The sequence below is a fragment of the Aplysia californica genome, unplaced genomic scaffold, assembly GCF_000002075.1.
Source record: "Aplysia californica isolate F4 #8 unplaced genomic scaffold, AplCal3.0 scaffold00267, whole genome shotgun sequence".
Lineage (NCBI taxonomy): Eukaryota > Metazoa > Mollusca > Gastropoda > Aplysiida > Aplysiidae > Aplysia > Aplysia californica.
In genome coordinates this window covers 40879-60538 of record NW_004797537.1, presented here as the reverse complement: position 1 = coordinate 60538, position 19660 = coordinate 40879, and the positions used below count along the sequence as shown (strand labels likewise).

The 19660-nt window shown below is 40.4% G+C and overlaps 1 protein-coding gene across 1 annotated transcript in view; it reads left to right on the top strand.

The window, feature by feature from the left end:
- Window positions 1-5582: 5582 nt before the first annotated feature.
- The window catches only part of LOC101856190 (bromodomain-containing protein 7), a 17699-nt gene continuing 3621 nt past the window's right edge, over window positions 5583-19660 (top strand). Inside the window, exons 1-13 of the mRNA XM_005100981.3 lie at window positions 5583-5919; window positions 8708-8892; window positions 9437-9663; window positions 10409-10553; window positions 11058-11168; window positions 12357-12505; window positions 13433-13565; window positions 13981-14053; window positions 14477-14587; window positions 15810-15945; window positions 16550-16664; window positions 17244-17309; window positions 19079-19253. Of these exons, the coding sequence (XP_005101038.1) occupies window positions 5859-5919; window positions 8708-8892; window positions 9437-9663; window positions 10409-10553; window positions 11058-11168; window positions 12357-12505; window positions 13433-13565; window positions 13981-14053; window positions 14477-14587; window positions 15810-15945; window positions 16550-16664; window positions 17244-17309; window positions 19079-19253 (1687 nt within the window). The 5' untranslated portion in view covers window positions 5583-5858. The remainder of the gene's footprint in view (window positions 5920-8707; window positions 8893-9436; window positions 9664-10408; window positions 10554-11057; window positions 11169-12356; window positions 12506-13432; window positions 13566-13980; window positions 14054-14476; window positions 14588-15809; window positions 15946-16549; window positions 16665-17243; window positions 17310-19078; window positions 19254-19660) is intronic.

Genomic DNA, 19660 nt, shown 5'->3' with positions numbered 1-19660 from the left:
AAAAGCGTTAATTAACGGCAAAAAAATGTAAATTTTCCGTTACCACGGACTCTTAAGTCAAGGAAATAAATAAATTTTGGAGGCCATTTTCTCACTAATTTTACCTCTGAAAACAGGTGACCCCCACCTCTTTCTTTCGCAAATATCTCGCTTGTTTTCAAGATAAATGGATATTTTTTCCTTCCAAATAAAGACAAGTGAACAAGCTTTAAGACGATACCTATAACTCTACATGCCCAAAAATTGACGAGAGCCTGATTCCACCACGCTGCCTCACATTTCAGTAGTTTTAACTCTTTCTCCACTCACCGCCATTGTCCTATTTTGGAGATAAACTTTTCATTGGAGATCTTGCATCTTTAACAACCATTTTATTTCACTGAGAGAGGCTTCAAACGCAAACCATTCTAAACTAAGTATATGTTCGTGAACTTGTACAATGTGAAGACGTAATTTTATTTTGAGTCTGACTCTTATTTTATCGTCTACTTGCTGCATTCCAAGACCTTGAATGAGAGAGATACAACGTCCCAGCTAACAGAGGAAGGAACTCATTTTTTAAAAGTCCCCTTACTACACGATTTGAGCTCACATGTTTGTTTTCAGTTTAGGGGGTGCCTACATACGCGATCGAGTCGGGCGATCGGCTCGATCCTGTCGTAGTGGGCAACCCCGAAAACAAACACGTTTGTTTTTGAGACGATCGAGTCGGGCGATCTCAGCGTAGTGGGCACCCCGTATTACTGTCAGAAAACAGATCTACCGCTGCATTCATCTTAGGTAACTAACTCGCAACTCTTGCGTACAATGAAAAGGATCCCAACCCCTAGGGAAAGTTGTCCTCCACCAACCTGTCAGTGTTTTAGCTTTAGTAAGAGTTTTATGGCACTTGATGCACAATTATTAGGTCATATCAGTGCCGAAGATTAGCGGTGTTGCGAGAGAGTAAAAAACACAAAAGGGGGAGGGGGCGGGGGAGGGAGGAGAGAGATAGGGACGATAGGTGTTTGAAAGAAGAGAAGCCGCGAACCATACCTGAGCACACTCCAACAACTCACTCACATCTCTCGCATGCAATATCGAGGATCTAACTATTACTATCACTATCATAATATCACAAACATGGTATCCGCTACAACTCCTGGGAAAGTTGTCCTTAATTATAGTAAGAGTTTTACGTCACTTGCAATACAAATATAGGTCTCTCACTACATATTATATGTGCCGAAGATCAAAGGTGTTACTGGTTAATAATAATAATAATAATAATAATAATAATAATAATAATAATAATAATAATAATAATAATAATAATAATAATAATAATACATTTATAGCGCATTTCCAAAAGAAGTAGCTCAATGCGCTTTACATTGGAATACCCATTTTCAAAACTTTTCTTACTACCTCCTTTCTTCTCATGCAATATATATTAATTTATGCACACACACACACACACACACACACACACACACACACACACACACACACACACACACACACACACACACACACACACACACACACACACACACACACACATACGCACACACACACTGGTAAATAACAAAGTAAAGAAGATGGAGATATAAAAAGGTTGATGTTTGATAGACAGGAAGTAGCACACCCCACCAGAGCACCCGCCAACCAACCACTGTCAATGTTGAAGGGCCGTAAAAGGGCTACTGTGGCTGCCGTTGGCCTCTTTGCCCTGGAAAAAAAAGACTGCTTGCTGTTTCTAATAAATCTAATGCTGCGTGCCCCATTTGCACTGAAAAAGTGCTGCTGCTTTTGTTGCTGACCTTTAGCCCTAAAAAAAATGCTGTTGCTCCTAATGTTTTGCCCCTGTGCCACAAAGGGGCTGCTCCTTCAGCTGGGACCGTTGGCCCTTTAAAGGGGCTAATGCTGCAGCTGAGACCTTGGCCCTGAAAAAAGGGCTATTTGAGACCTTTGCCCTTGAAAAAGGGGCTGCTTCACTTGATGCTGCTGGCTCCTCAGCCCTGAAAAAGTGCAGCTACTGTTTGGCTTCTGCCGCTACTGCGGCGTGCAGCTGCTAGTTCTACCTGTGCTGCTGGGAGCTGCTGCTAACCCCTTTGCGCTGAAGAGTCTCTTTAGCCCTGATAAAGAGCTGTTACTGCAGCTGCTGCTGCCTCTTTAGCCCCTAAAAGAGCCTCTGCTACTACTGATGTAGCCCCAAAAAAGGGGACTGCTGCTGATGATGGTTCCGCTTTGCTGCAGCCTGCTGTTGCTTTAGTCTTTAAAAAGGGCTGACTGCTGTTGCTGCTGCTATCGCTACTGCTACGTAACCCTAAAAAGGGCTGCTGCTCCCGCTGCTGCTGCTACAGTTACTGCTGTACCCCTTAAAAAGGGTTGCTGCTGCTGTGGGTTTTCGCTTTAGCCCTAAAAAAGGGCCGCTGCTGCCGCCGCCGCTGCTGCTGTCGCCGCTACTGCGTGTTTCGCCTTAGCCCTAAAAAAGGGCTGCTGCCGCTGCTGCTGCTATCTCCTCGGCCCTTTTGCTACTGCACTTACAAGAAGTGTTATTCCTCAGGAGGGCTGTTGCCTTTTAGCCCTTTAGCCCACAGAAAGGTTTTAGTTTCCCTACTTACCCGTGGTTGCCTCCAGTAGAGGATTTGTTTCCATATCTTCTTTGTTGCCCTCGGAAAAAACTTTTAGTTTTTTGTGGTCGATCCACGAGGTTCGCCGATGACCCCCCAACGTCGGTTTCCGAGCCCTATATAACGGTTTTGCGCGGACTTCTGAGGAAGCAAACCTTTCACGCGCAAGCATGATCTTTTCGGAAATTCCGCGCATCTGTGTACTGTAGTTATCCACTGCCGAACTAACAAACACACTCATATTTTTAAAATGCATGTAGATCTAGATCTATATTCTATATACAGAGCGTAGGGTATTGAATTTCCTCCGAACAAAATACTGTCTATGTCTGAGCTGTGCCAAGTACACATTTTCTCTACTTTTTCTTCTTCATGTGCCAGGTCTGGAGCAGACAATAACGAGCATGGTACACCTTCCTTTCCAGTTGTCCGTCTTGATCAGTTATCGGGTTTTCTCTTTGGACGTTGCAAAGTTGATCCGGCCGTCTGTGTATGTGTGTGTGTGTGTGCGGTAGCCTATCCGTTCGAAATATTTGGAGCCCCGAAGAGCGTGCTCTTCGCCAGGGTCACCGCCTCCCTTGGGTAGCGGGTGAGGCAGTCCAACCTCTCTGAATCCCCCCCCCCCCCCCCCCCCCCGAAGAGATGCCACCGCCGGGCCTCCGTGGCAGGGCATCTCTGCAGCCAGTGCTCCAAATCTTGGGGCTCCTCACTGCACAATGGACAGGTTGGGTCCGATGTTCTGTCTATTCTATTTTTGTAGGCCCGCAGCCCAGAGAAGTGACCGGTCCTGATTTTTGCCAGTAATGACTGGTCACTGCGGGACATAATAAGAGCCTCTCTTTTTAAGGAAAATGCCCTGTATATTTCCTCCGTCCGCGTGTGGCATATAGGGGGGTCTTTTGTAATTAGTTTTATCTGTGTATGTTGTTCTTTGTCTTCCTCTGCTCTCCTTTCCCTCTTGTTTCCCCACAGCAGCATGTGCAGTTTCTCAAGTCCATTTATTTAATCTCAGTAGTCTTTTTTCTGATGGTTCTGATTATGGGTCTTCTTTCACATCCTGACATTTTGGAGCCCTTCGACCTCTGTTTGTTTTCCTCTCTGTCCATGAGATTCTGAGTCATCTCGTTAAATATCACATTTCAGCGGCCTCCAGTCTTCTCCCTATGTCTTTCTCTAAGAGTCCAGCTCTCGTGTCCATACAAAAGGATTGATCAAACCTACGCTGTCGGGGTTATTTTTTGTTGTTGTTGTGCGTTCACTGTTATGTGTTTCTATTTGAGAGGATAGGTTTTACCTTGCTGAAAGTACCATGTAAAGTCTTTTCCCTCAGTTTAACAACGATGGTCCTGTCATTGCCTGTCCATAAACCCCTTTTCACTGGAGAGTCATAATACAAAGGTGTTCCGGTATAGTTCTGTAAACATGCACTTTGATCGCTGTTTCACTGATTCTATCTGTCGTGCTGTTCCTTTGGATCAATCAGCGTTGTTGAGAAGAAAGGAAATGGGTACATGTACTTGGAACTGTAGACACCTTGACTTAGAGAAGCATATCCAGATTTGCTTTACAGTGTCGAAGTGACACGGGAACCAGCACTTTACCGGTTTTAAGCCATCCCTCGATTGACGTAGAGTGTTGCTCCAGACACGTGCTGTTTCTGTCGTCGGAATTTAAGGGATTTTCAGTCGTTTTCAGAATCCCCTACAATGGACAGCAAACGTATTGCTCAAGCTGGGCAGACCCCAGCCTATTAATAAAGTAGGATGTTGTTCCGCCACGGCCTGGTGTCTTTGTGTGCTTGGGGATTTTGTTCTTCTACTGTTTAGATCTATAATTTTAAGGGATGATGATCATCATCATCATTGCCTTTCTCACCCTGCACCAAGGTGTAGGCCACGGACAAACACTCTCCACTTTTCTCTATCCTGGGCTATCCTCTTGATGTTATTCCATGTCTTCCCACTTTTCTGTACATCGATTTCTGTGATTCTTCTCCAGGTTCCACGAGGTCTTCCCCTTGATCTCTTGCCCTGTGGGTTCCAATCCAAAACTTTCTTTGTTATGCAGCTGCCTGACTTCCTGAGAGCATGTCCAATCCATCGCCACCGCCTTAATTCTTCCTACCTCATCTCTGAGGGATGATAATCAATAGCATTTCATGGCATGAAATAGTTTGGTTGCCGACCGAGCGCTTTTAGTGCACAGTGTGGAGATGATGTTGGACACATTTAGCTGTGAACTATGCGTCATTTGTACAGCCGACGATGGTTTGCAAATCTTGCGTAAGATATAATGGTTTATAATATGTGTCTGTCTTTTGTTACAATGACCAATGACAATTGTTATTGTTTTCAACTTGTCACGAGGTTGACCCCCCAAAAGTCATATTATGTAGGCTAGGCTAGTTGGGTAGCCTAAGTATCATTTCAGCCCCAACTGTATAGCACTAATTAGCACAGGGACATAGGCGCTTATCCTTACCCTAATCGAAGAAGGTCAAGTTATAAAAATGGGGTGGGGGCGGGGGGCAATAGTAATAGCAAACTGTTATTTATGAACTTTCAATATAAGATGCTGAAAACTACCACTTTTATCCTGATTTGTATGGTCAAACTACTGCTAATTCCGAGGGCCGAAAAATACGAATTAATTTTGAAAAAAAAACTCTCCCGTTGGGGCGTTTGAGCTAGTCAAACTGTGCCTATAAGGGTAAACAGAACAAATAGCATTTCCTTGAGATGTGATTAAAGAATGCAACCCCAAAAAATAAGAAGATGGGAACTACGAACTATATGACGTACGAAAACACGAAGCTTGTCTTAGACTAAAATTGACTTTGGAATAGAAAGAGTTAATCAAGCTGCCGCTTTGAAAATGGCTGTTTGGGCCCACTATATTTTTGGAAATTTAACACCAAGTTGTCATATGTGCCTGTTTACTCTGTCATCATTTTCTTTCTTAAAAGTTAATTTGTAATTTACTGGGAGAGATAGATCACATTTGTTTGTTTTTTTAGAGGTAGGCCGAAGCAATTTAATACAAGAACAAACTATCGAAATTGTGCTCGTTGAAAAAACCTGGCTAATACAGATGATTGTTTGGGTTGTGTGCAGGATAAAGGAACACCGTGTGTTGTCGACCGAGGCTTTGGTTGGCGAAGCAGTAGATTCTAGTACAGAAAATACTACTGTAGGCAACACTTTTTTTCCATTTTGAAAGTTATTTTTTCCATTATATAACAAAATGGGGAGCAAGAAACACAAGAAGCATAAGTCCGACAACAAGCCCAGCATCGACCAAGACGGTGAGCACAATAATATGACGCGAACTCCGTCGAAGTCGAGTTTTCGGCGATTTTGAAGTTCCGTTCGTTAAAGTCAAGAGTAGGAGGGCTGACCTAATAAAAAATACGAAGGTGGGGGATGCCCCCCTGAATTTTATCCTAATTTGATGTTTTGCATCCCTGCTCTTTTTGTAGCCTAATTCAAATAGTATTTGGTCTTCAAGACTTCTGGATTTCTTCTCTGGATGTAAACAAATGGATCGTGGACTTAAACCCTCATCCTGCGGGAGCCGGGTTTATGTAGCCCGATAAGCCTATTTCGGCACCTCGCCTGCGTTCTGGTCCCGAGTCAGTGTAGCTCCTGGCTCAGCGCACGCGCAGCGCGCAGCGCGCATCCTCTTACGTGTCATTCGGGTCCCAAGTCGGATCCCCATTCACGCAGGTCAAGTGTGTGTGCTTCAGTCTGCTTGAGTTTGTGTGCGTTTGTGGCCTTCTTCTAGAACCACCTGCGTTGGTTCGTAATCGAGGCATACGTCTCATTCAAAACATGCCAAGTTGATAGCTCTAGATGTTCGTCCAATGAAATTATAGAAGAAATTGACCCACTTAGACATGAGGAGCTCGAAAGGTCGATAGTCAGGAAACAAGACTTCCATTTTTCTATACAAAATATTTCAAATGAGCTTGATTTTGTATGAAATGATACTACCTGATAAAAAATGAGCTTGTTTAATAGTTTTGAATACCCTTGTGCAGGTACAAAGAACAATTTGAGTGTAAAACATTCGGAAATTGACCTAAATTATCCCTTTTCGAACCTCAGGTCATTCTCATAACAACAAGAGCGTCCAGAAAGGTTATTCAAATGGGCGTAACTACTCGTAATGTCTTATCAGCTTGTGAGAGGGGGTTATTCATGTGTTTGTAACACTTTATAAATAGAATGCTATGAAGGATAGAGCGTTATTTTCATCATCAGTTAACACACTCCCGCGGTATTCATGGCGAAAACACACGTTTCCCGGCGCGCGCGCTGTACACCAACAGTACACACTGAGTGACCCCGGCGGCCTGCCCGGCGAGTCCGACGTAATCGGTTGCTGATAAGATACGCATCTGGGCACAGACGCAGGATAAGAGTTAACGAACGGAACTACAAGATCACCGAGTTTTCTTTTATAAAAGAATTTAGATTCGGACTCGAGTCCCAATATGAAAAAATGTTATTCGGACTCTGATTCTTGTCCAGCATGACATCACTTTCGACTTCCTGTGACTCGTGACTCCTGCTTCCTGTCCTGCCTCACTCGTGACTCGCCTCAGGCCGGGTAGAGACCGGGATCACTTCGGGCAAAATGGCGTTAAATTGTGCCTGAGCCGAGTTTTTATCTTATGATGAATTTGAGGCCCGCCTGAATCGTTAGAGCGCTTCTAATAAATGTTTATTTGTCAAGAGGTCATCAGAAGCAATTAAAGATGGCTCGTTAGCGTGTGTCGGGGTTGGATGGGCGGCGTGCACACGTGTGGCTGTGTGTGTACGTGTCGGGGAAGGGGGGGGAGAGCGCTATCGGTCCGGGCATTGAACGTCGCATACGCATCAGTCCCCCCCCCCCCGCAACTGATCATTATTACAATAATAGTCTTGACGTAGAACTACGTAATGAATTGTGCGCTGGTCTATGGAATCAAAAGTTGCCGTATGCTCGGCTCTACACAGCAACACAACTTTTTCTTGGTAAACAATCGAGACGACACAGGCTTGTGTATTTTAACGAATTGGTCTTTTATTTTTACACAGAGCTCATAATATGCAGGTGCCAGGAGATCTGCTAATCTTCAATTTTACCTTTTTCTACAACAAAGAAAGTGGGAAACATGGGGGGGTGGGAGGGGCGTATCAATGAGGCGGCGGGCATCGGATCAGCAGACAAGGTGTGGGGGAAACTAAAAAATGGCGGAAAATTGGAAGCACTGAACGTTAGATCTATAGAACGAAGACACTTCCTTTTTTGGACCCGTGTCCAAATAACATTTTTTCTTATTCGGACTCGAGTCCGAATATGAAATTTTTTTATTCGGACTGGAGTCCGAATAGGAAAAAATGTTATTCGGACTCGAGTCCATAGTAAAACATGACGTACGGATAGGGTAAAATACATTATATAAGATCATGTAAGACATCTCTACCTCTGTCTAGGGCAACCACTTTTCTCCTCGACAATGGCTGGCTGTCTCAGACAATTTGAGCTGTATTTCTTTGTGTGGTACATTAAAGGGTGTGCAGTAGGCAGTAACAAATAGCAAGATCGATAGAAAAAAAATTCCGTCTTGGACATTTGCCGTCTTGGACCAAGGGAATTTGGGGGGTTGAGGGTCCTGATAGTCGGTATTCTTTGGGGGAAAAAATTTCAATTATTCAGGCAACGGGCTTTCAGGTTGCGAAGGCTTCTGTCTTAGATGGATATATTTTATAGAGATATTTATCAAGGGGAGATTCCCTGTTGATATGTTTTTGTATTGGACAGGTTGCCATTAAGACAGGTTTCACTGTACAGTACAGTCAAAATTGTCCAAGACGGCCACACCTTGTCAAGGAGAAAAATGGTTGTCTTAAACATGTTTACGTCTTTCTCTGTGTCATTATAATATATAAGGAAAAAAATCAGTTACGGGGAAGTGGGAAGTGGTTGCTTGTACAGGCTACTATCTTTGACAGGTTCTTCTGTATTTGTCATCCTTTTTACTTTGAATACAGTTACTTTTCCAGCTCACACTATAAACTATTGCTGATTTGCTTCTCCATGTACAGATGGCTCTCAAGAAAAACCTCTGAAACTAGTTCTGAATTTGAAAGTAGGAGGTGGATCAAGTCAAGAATCTCTGCCAGATGCAGCTGGTTCCCCACAAACTGAGGAGCGGAGACATAAACACAAGAAAAAGAAGAAAAAGAAATCAAGCGACAAGGATAGAGAGAGGAGCAAATATGCTGAAGAAGTAAGAACTTCAAAGGCATATTTTTAGAATAAGTGCTGTCTGTTTTTTACATCAGAAAACAACTGTGGTTGTTCTCAAATAGAAAAAAATCTTTGTTTTGATTGCTTCTGTAATGTGTTCTTTGGGTATTAGCAATGAGCATATTTAGAGTTACGTTAATGTATTGTACATATAGTTTGAATTTCAGTTTGATGGAATTGAAATATAACGTGTACTTGAAGACCTTGGGTGGTTTGGATGGGATTTTTCAGAGATGTATAATCGTTGGATACGTGTTTTGTAAAGTTCTTTTAGAGTTGAATGCGGAATACACAGAAGAATGAGTGATTGTATGAGGGTCAGTGAAATAATGACAAGAGTTGTGCTCATCTTGAAAAGTCAGGTAATGTCCTTGGTCAGTTAAATTACATTGTGATCTTCACTGCATTTGTATTGTCTGCACTGGCTCAGAGTATCGTTTCTCTCTCGATGGAATAAATCTGAACATGAAAATTAATATTAATCTGTACAAAATGGACACTCAAACTTTTTGCCTCATTTACAGAGTTCATCACTGAAGCGACCACATGAAGATAATGAAAGTGGAGATGATGACGAAGAAGAAGTTGAAAAAGAAGAAACATCACATCAATATAATGAGATGGAAGAGGATTCCGATGGCAACTCATCACCAAGCAGAAAATTTCGGGAGCCTCGAATGTGCACCATTCGAGACAATGATGGGGCCATATTGAAACAAATGTTGAATTATCTTCTTAAAAATTTGCAGAAGTAAGATTTTCTTGATTATCAGATAACCTAAAGTATGAAATTTATTCCACTCTACTGCAGATTTCCCATGTTGCCATTTGTAGGCCCACCTTGAACTTTCTCTTCCTTAGGTTTTTAAACGATTGCTATAAACATTTTTTTAGAATCAACTTTGAAGTTTATCGAGAAAGAATTGGGGATCTTTGTTCTGTCCCTGGGGCTTCCCACTTGCACACTAATACATTTTTCTTAGGTAAATACAAGTGCTTTAGAAATACACCTACTTGATAAAAATCCCTTCCTTGAATTTGCAAAATAACCCAAGCTGGTAAATGTCTCCCCTAATATATTCTTCTTCTTGTCTCTTAATTATTTCCTAATGCAATGTAAGAAGATTGTTTTTTAAAAACTTCATTTTTTGTTGTTGCTTTACTGCATCCTAAGCAGAAGAGGAATTTTATTGTTCGTTTTAGTTTTGGTTATAGTTTTTGGAAATTTAAAAATCTATATTGTTTATTCTTACATCTGAGAAAAATGTGCTTTCAGCTTTTGACAAGTGAAAATGTATTAGTGGTACGATGAATGTGCTTTGTAAATTTATTTTCTATCTGATATAAAAAAAATTTGGGTGCCATAACTTAATGTAGACATTTTACATCATACTCAGAGTTCTTTGGAATGGGAAGGGCATGAAGAAAAAGAGGAAATTTTCTTCACTTACATGTAGAGTTACTTATACCCCTGTTTTCTCTCTTACAACTTTCAGCAAAGATGTGAATGGTTTCTTTGCCTTTCCTGTGACAGACAGCATAGCTCCGGGCTACTCAAGTATCATCCTATGCCCCATGGACTTCAGCACTATGGCTGCTAAAATTGAGGCTGCTGAGTACTTTAATGTCATGGAGTTTAAGGTTAGTCTGTCCAAATGGAATGCACATATTGTAGGAAAATTGTGCTGAAATGTGATTAGTCATTTTAATATTTAATTTATTTTCATTGCTATATATTAGGGGTTTAGGAAATGAAAAAACCCCGAAAAAGTTGCTTTTTGAAAAAGACTCTTTTTGATCTGTGTAAAGAATGCAAATTTGTACCTTCTGTATGACTTTTTCCATATATAACGGGCAGCAGTCCACAGTCACATACATTTGAGCCATTCTCATTTGCTTTTTGGTTTGTGATCTCCTGTTCTGAAAGTATGGCGCACTTTTTTTTTCACCGGGGTAATACAAAGGTGGCCCCTCAAAACATGAGGGCTTGTCAGTCATACTTTCAGTTGTTTATTCTGCCGGTGTGGTGAATAAAAAGGTACTGCTGGAGAGAGATTTGAATTCTTTTCTCTGTTCTGTTATTGCATGATCATATACCCTTAATATGTTTCTTTTCTTTTTTAACAATTTTTTTTTCTTAAATAGAAAGACTTCATTCTGATGTGCAACAATGCCATGACATACAATCGACCAGATACGATATACTACAAGGAAGCAAAAAGATTGCTTCATCTGGGAATCAAGCAGCTAAGCAAGGTATGATCTCAGGGTTCAGATGTACTCAGGTTGCTCAAGAGTTCTTTTTAAGAAATTTCCTTGCAGCCGGATGTGCTTGTCCATCTTGCCTTTTCTCTGCTCTAAACAACTTTTATCATTTTAACATGCTTTGTACTCTAGTTTTTACAAGAAAGACAAACTGCTGTCATTATTGCTAAACTATTCGTTCGGGGATGCATTAAGGTTGGACTTTATCTGCAGACAGGATAACAAAACATTTGACTGTAGGGGATATGATCATTGCTGTTTGTTGATTCTCCCTCTGAGACCTGGCATCTAGGACGAGCTCTGTGAGACGACACAGCACACACCACTTCATAGCATCTAACCACATGGGGGGATACTCTATACATTGCTGGTTTTATAACAGTGACTATCTTGTTTTTAATGCTGATATGCCTGTGTCTAGTAACTATCTGGGAAGTGGTGTGTACAGCTGCAGACGTGTTTGTTTCCAGACATTTTAGCACAAAGAGACACACAAAAAAGTATTTTTTCGCCACTCAGAACCAGATGTCAGAATAAATAGTTTTTAGTTTTAATTTAGTTTTAGTAGAGGTTTTACGGCACTCGCAACTGCATAAGGTCATATAAGCGCCAGAAGATTAAAAGTGTTACAAGAGAGTAACAATCATAAAAAAGAAATAGGGGAGATAAGGACGATAGATGTTTCATAGGAAAGAAGAAGCAGACCACACCAGAGCACCTGCCAACCACCCACGTAAATAGTTTGCAGACACTTGAGAGAAAGATCTCGGTCCATAACATGCCTTTCTAAGATTTTGTTTATAGAATTTTATCTCGGTTTTATACAAATCAGCATAATTTTACTTTCATGTTTGAATCTGCTTCAGGGATAGCGTAGCAGTGAGGTGCTAAAGCAGAGTTCACTGTCAATGTTTGAGTAACCACATTTGTGTAAATTTTTGATTCATTAAACATATTAATGGAAGATCCTACTTGTACAGTAATTGGGCTTGTTTGTAGAAATAGTTTAGTCTTTCAGGGGAACTCTTGCTGGTTATGGTATTTTGGCAATTTGGCTTATGCATATAAAATACTTGAAAGTTTCTTCGCTAACATTTTAGATTGTTTGAAATGGCTTACTTTCTTATTTTTTCTGCCATGCACAACAAATTTCTATCTCAAGCTCCGTATTTTTCTCAGGAAAAATTGTTGTATCTGAAGAAGACTCAGAGCTTTTTGACCAGTATCACTTTACAAGAGCTGGGTTTTGATGAAAGCGGTCACATTATGGAACCCAGTTCCGTTCCACCAGTGGAAGAAGCCAAGGACAAGCTGAAAGATGAACCCAGGTAAGAGAAGAAACAAAACGTTGTGGGTACCATCTGTACGCAATTTTCCAGGATTATCTATTATGTATTTGTGGTGGCCGAATTTTGCTATTCAAAAGGCTTTTTAATGGCTGCATCGATCGACATGCGGTTTTCGCCGAAAGATTCTTTAAAATATTCTCCAGATCATGACGCCCTTCGTTTTTTCAGTTTTGAGACAGTTTTGCTGCAAAAAGCTAAATTTCTTTATTTCGCCAATTGCTTTTGTAGGCCGACGCTTCTGTCTTTAGAAAATCTGCCAGGTTTGTTTATTTCAAGTCGTACTTCCGTTCGATACTATCGCGCATTGTCTCGCAATACTGAGCACTTTTAAGTGTGCAACCCGTATAGATCTAGCCTCATGTTTTCTTTTTTCTTTTTACTTGGTGCTAAATTCGACTGTGATACTTTCGTTTGATGCCCATCATCGTTTTTTTCTGGACTCCTTTGTCAAATTCTTTTTCTTGCTACTGGAAACAATCAACACGCTTCTCTGTACAACCGCAAAAGCGGAATAGAGGATCTATGCATCTATTATATATTTGGCAACTTGGAAAAACATGTGTCACTTTTCTCTCAAGGTTTATTGCTCCATTCCAGTAGAGTGTAAATATAGTAGACCAATGATATTCAGTTGATGATAATGCATCGATCATTCCTTTCATCGAAAGGGGGGCCCAGCTAGTGGCTATTTAAAATGTAAAGCTCTGTTCATTTGTTGTCCCTATTCTTTGTACTTTGTAGGCTGTTTCTACATTTCCTTCTGCTCTTATTTCAGTTTTTTCTGGAAATCTAATTTCTGCCTCCGAAGCCTTTATTACCTTTTTCTTTGACTTAATTTGAAAAGACAAAATGAAAATTTCTCTGAGAAAAAATGTTATGAATCTTGTCTGGCTTTCTTCCCCTCAGTTTGGAAGTGGATCCCAGCAAAATGGACAGCATGGTTGAGGAGGAGATGTCTCCAGAGGAGATCCTGGCCCAGGCTCAGGAGGCAGCGCAGAAAGCCAAGCACGCTCTCACCACCCGCAGGCCCAAGACTGATGTGAGTTGCCTCCATTTTTTACTTCAGTGCCAGGTCATTTTTGCAGGACCCTGTTTTTCCAGGGTTTTCTTCTATTGTGTTCAGGCTTTCAATAAATATTTGCTGATCTAGATTCCCACTTTAGTAAGCTATTGAAAAGTTGTGTGGAGTCTTTAACAATTAAATGATTATGAAAATATTGTGTGTTACAGTCCTTTTAATCTAATTCTACGACATTTTTAAATACTAACCAGTTGCTTTTTACAGGAAGGGATTTCTGTTTTCAATTCCGAGATACTTGAAGAGTCCTTGTTTTTTTAATTCATAATTAAAAGTGTTCATGCATTCATGTTGATACCTGATAAAGCTAAGACAAATTGAAAAAACAAACAAACTGCAAAGCTTGCCACTTGATTTTTTTCTTTTGGTTTTACAGTTAGGATTTCTTCGCCAAGAAGAGGATGGTACAACATCAATGACTATTTTGAATCCATGGAATGATGGAACAGGTGGGTATAGATGACAGTGCTGTTTGATGAACTATTTCTTCCAATTTTCTTTGTATTACCTTCTGTATAACACGGAAACCTTTTGGTAGTAAGTTAAAGAACAGCTAAGTGCAATCAGAATTTTTAGCTTTCTTTCAAAGGATTGAATGGTTGCTTTTGTTTCTTTCCATTACGCATTTGTCTGTCTCTACATAGTTCCAATTTCTTACATGGTATTGGTTGGTGGTTTTTCCTTTTTGTCCTGAACCACACGACAACATTTGTGTTAATTCTTTACCCTTTCTGTCATGGAAATACAGCGTGTACTTTTGTAACATAAATTGATGAAAAATTAGATTTTTCTCAATGCGGTCTGAAATTTGACCCTGGACAATAGTGATCTTGCGTAGGTATGCCATGAGCTTTGTTTTGTGTCTTCCTCAGTGAGTTCCACTCAGAAAGTAATTAGTCTTGGAGATTACATGGGCAAACTGAAAAATGGCTCAGGAACTCTGTTCAAGTTTAAAGAAGACAAGAGGAACAAAGTTTGTCCAGGTAAGACTTTTTCCACCCATTAAAAAAATGTTTATTGTATGTTTGTTGGGTTTTTTAAAAGATATTCCAGGGGGCTCTCGTGGCCTAGAGGTTAAGGTGTTGGCCTCTCATTCAAAGGTCCCGGGTTCGAATCCGGGTAGCAACCAAAAAATTTTCTTCTCTAAAATTGTCTCCTTTCACCTCCTTTCCTTCTCTCTTGCAATGTTCTGTTGTCTGCTTTCATTTCCACTTTCTGCCCCCACCCCGTCACCTCCTTTGCCCCCTCCTCTGGGCTCCTGACTCTTTCTGCAGCCTTTGTACTGCTACTCCTTGGCTCCTCCTTACTGCTGTCTTTCTGCCACACCCCTGATCTTCTGGTAGGAAGGAAAGATCTACATCTAACCTTCTCAGACAAGGGCGAAAAATCTCGGAGGGCCCGTGTGCTAGTTGCGCATATTAAAGATCCTTTGGTGATCTAAAATCGATAAGAGTAGGCTTCGGCCGCCACCCGGGCAAAATTCAAAATTTCCTACCAACTGAAAATATTAGGTGTGTCCCGCGCGCTCATATGACCTTATGCAGTTGCGAGCGCCGTAAAACGCTTTACAAAAACAAAAAACAAAAAAAAGAAAATATTCCATTGCTACTGAATGTCTTCTAACAATAGAAGATCAAATTAATTCTATGAACTGTTACTGCATTAAAAATAGATATCATATTTTTTTTATAAATGATTTTAAAAAAAAATAAAATTATTAACCTATTTCCTGCTGTAAGTCTTTTTTATGTGTCCCCTGAGAGGAAAATTGTTCTTACTGGTGTTAACTTTGGTGCCGAAATTAAATGCACATGAATTAGATTTGAGAGGGGAACAAAAATAGCTGGTTTTAGTTCTCCAAATAGGAGAACCCTTGAGTGTTGATTGTTCTGTGAGCTTCATATAGTTTTTATTTCCTGTTTTATAGTATATGTTGCATTTTTTTATATGTAATGTCAACATTTCTTCTTCTTGTTAGTCCAGTAGCTTTTGAGAATTTCCTTTTCAGTCCATTGCTAAGTTAAAAAAAGGTGGGTTTCTTGGACTTATTTTTATGTTCTGTTCTGTGGTGTGTGGTATTGTCTGAATATTTCTTGTTTAGTTCCATTTCATTAATTTTCGGTGATGTCCTTACATCATGCCTTTCCATATGACCAAGAAACTTTGCAGATAGTTTTTTAAAATTCTTCTTTCTTTGCTTTTCAGAGACATACCTCTGCTATGGTCCATTCAGCTCTCATGCCCCAGCCTATGATTCCTCCTTTGCCTCATGCACCAAAGAGGAATCTGACTTACTGCTTGGTACATATGGTGGGGAAACAGGTGTGCAGTACGCGAAAAGGTAAGTCCTTAACCGTAGGTCTCTCAGTCTTTGCCCAGATCATCTGAAAATGCTCATAATGTACACTAATGCTTTATATATGGCATTTTTTAACAGGTGGATCCTATGTTATTTTTGCTGCATTAAAATGTGTGCAGCTTTGTTAAATTTGTTCTGTTTTGATTTAGATTATGCAATTGAAATTTGTTTTGTTTTGATGTTGATTAGTTCTTTGTCTTTTGTTTGATAAGGGAGTGTGTTATTGGGTTCTTTATTTTCGAACAAGTAGCCTCCTGAGTTCCCTTCTCTAACACACGCGTTCTTACTTCATTGCTTTGAAAAAAATTTTTAATTATTTTTAAAGTGTTTTTATGCTTGTCTGTTAAACATAATGTATTATTATATTCAGTTTTCATAACCAAAGAATAAGAATAGATGGGTATGTTTTTTTTTTTGGTGTGTTTTGAATTTCTTTTTTTGTCGTTCAAAAATGTTTTTTTTCTTTTTTCACTGGCTTTTTGTGAAAATAAATGAATTTTAAAAGCTTTCTTATTTGTTTGTAGAAATGATTTCTGTAGTTTTGTTCAGAAGTGTATCATTATTTCCTTTCTGGTCGCTTCCTCAGTGTTCAGAAGTTTGTGGAGAATGCTGGAATCAGTGCTGTGGAAATGGTGGACAAGTTGTTGGATACGCTGACCAATGGTCAACACTCTAAGGCTCGACTGCGTCAGGAGGAACAAGTAAGAGAATGAAACTTTATCAAGTTTGAGGTCTGTACTTTGAACTAGTGGCTGGTAGCATTTGTAGTCAAACTTACACACCGTTTGTTACTCCGGTGTGAAATTTGGGGGATCTCTCTTTTGAGATCTGCTCGTCCTACTTCTTTCACGCGTTCCTGTTTTCCTAATCTGTTTTTGGCAAAGTGGGCTCGTTTACATTTTGAATGCTTATAAACTGGTTGTCAACAGTATTGTCATTTGGTCCTCACTGGTCATTGTGTTTTGTACTTTATAACATCTGAAAGTGTTGATAGTCTTAAACTCTGTAGTTTTGTCTATATTGATCTTTCATGTGGTCCATTTTCCTCTCATGTGATTTTTTATTGCCAACGGTTTTTGATGCTCTGATAATATGGTCTGCTCTTTCTGTTTTGGGGTGTTGTTATTAATTTTTATATCATACAGTGGTCCACTCTGTTCCTGGCCAAATGTAGTCTTTGTAGTCTCTTGGACTTCTGCTCAACAATGTTTCTCACGTTTTTTGTCTGCTAATGGATGCAATGTTGATTGCAATGAATATTGTTAGTTTCAATTTCACAGAAAAGACGAGAGGAAGAATTGGCCGAGAAAGCTCTTCAAGATGAAATGATAGCAAAAGCACAAAAGGTAAATTACTTCCAATGTTTTGATGATTCTTATTTATTTTTCAACGGAAATCTTGTTCTGTAGTCTTGACTCATTTTCACAATTCTTTTTCACTTGTCTTTATTGCACAATAGTACAGATGTTCAAAATATCTCCCATTTTACCATCTTGAAAACAGATTAAGGGCTATATTTTTTTGCACGTTTGGAATCTTTTTGTATGATTCCGTGAACTGTACATTCATGGGTGGGATTAGTTCATCCATTTTTTTAAAGCATGACACAAGTACTTTATCTGTGTCTTTTTCAAATCTTTGTTTTTTTTCCATGTCTGTCATCTTATCTTTCAGATGCAATACTGTATTATATATTACTACAGTGGAAACCTGATATAACAGGGATGGTGGGAGTAGAGAAAATGTCCTGTTATATCCGATCCTTGTTAAATCAGGAATGTAAGGAAAGTAAGCATTTGTGGACTAATCCAGCTGTACTTATTCATGGGTAGTTTCCTTTGCCACAAGTACCCACGAACAGGGGTTTTGGCACCAACTTTCTCTTTGCCTCCTTAAACCACACCAGAAAAAGCTTGGTCCACAGCAACTGCATCGGGTAGTCTCGTTTTCTTTCGATCCAGAGCAAACTTTTCATTTGAGTATGCTGCCACTATCTTCTCTCTATCCTTGATGATGGTGTGAATCGACCTTTGTGGAATGTTGAACTGACGACAAATCTCTACGCGTGGAGCTTGCTTTTTGTCAACAGCCTGGATTATTTCGTGTTTTTTTTTTGGGTCAGTTAAAAGGCATTTTCTCTTGCTCTTGACATCGTTGGTGACAGTAGACACATTATGCGTGCGTGTTTCTAGGTTTCGGGCTAGATCGAGGTCTGCAGTACACCGTGGCCCTATCTCGCTTCACCACGCCGTGTGTGCTTGCAGTGGCATGGTTTGCATGGGCTGGCTCCATCACTGCGTTACTCTCTCTCTCTCTCTCTCTCTTACTTTTTACACATTGTTAACAAGCCTTTGTCCCTGCTATAACCGGTTGGGCTCCGATGGGGCCCTGTTATTGCCGATAACTTTTAATAGAGACAAAGAGTAGGAAAAATCGGGGATTTAAAATATCCCTGTTATTACTGCATCCCTGTTATTACCGGGCCTGTTATATATGGTTTCCACTGTATATATATATGACTATGAGTCTGTTGATGTGCTTCTTTTTCACTCAAAGAAGTGACTATTGTACTTGTTGTGTGTCATAATGAAAGGTAAAGACTGATCAAAGTGGTCCCAGTCTTGTGGGGACGATATAAGACTGTCACTTGTGTGATTGTGGGTTCAATTAAAAGTCTCTCTGATTGAAAAAGTTGTATCAATAGGAAAGGTACTTTTCCGTATTGCTTCACTTCAGTGAGCTCTGACTGGGTACTTGGTAATCAATAGAGACTGTTTATTTACTTGAATAATGATTGTGTGTATCTAAATTTGTGTCAACTCTGTCTGTCAGAGAACTGAGATAATATTATGGTTTGAACTGTCTGGCCAAGAGTTCTGTTTTTTTTTTTTTACTTGAGTAAAGAGAAGCACATGGGCAGAGTAAAAGCCACCTAGTGTAAGAAACGAGCGAGTTAAATAGATAGGCAGACACAACTGAAGGACGGAAAAGGTGCAGGACATTGTGAAGGTTTAAGAGTCTCCCTCAAGAGTATTTGCAGTTAATCGGTTAAACCTTGACGTACCTGACTTTGTGACTGCTGTGTTACATCCGTTCTCCCTGGAACCTTTTACAGGCTGCGGAGGAAGCAGAACGTGCTGCAGCTCCAAAAGACCCTGTGCAGCACAAGCTCAATGAAACGGCAGCCATCTTGTCTGAACTGTCACAGACGCAGAAGGAGCGGCTGAGTCAAGACCCTCCTCCTCACCTCGGCTTTATCGCACAACCCTCCGACAAAGAAGCAGATCTTGGTATGTAAGATTCACAGGGTGACTGCCAGCGTGGAATCCGTGGGGAGGGGGGGGGGGGGGGGGGGGGGGGGAATTACCCGCGAATTTGAAAAAAAAATTGCAGGTGATCCGGGAATGCCCAGGGAATTTGAGGAAATCTGCATATTGCCCAGGGAAAGACCCAGGAAAATGCAGAGATGCCAACCAGTACGATTTTACGTATTTTAGTAAGATTTTTTGCCGAAAATACGCGAATACGACTTTTCATGAAAAAATACACATCCTGGAATGCGAAAAATACGAGATTGAGTAAACCTATCTCAAGTCCCATCTTTTGTCAAATCGCAGAACTGGAATATTTGAAAACCAAGTCCGGTGTGGTTAGCAAGTTTATTTTTGCCGGTCGCGATCGTGATATTATATTCGTT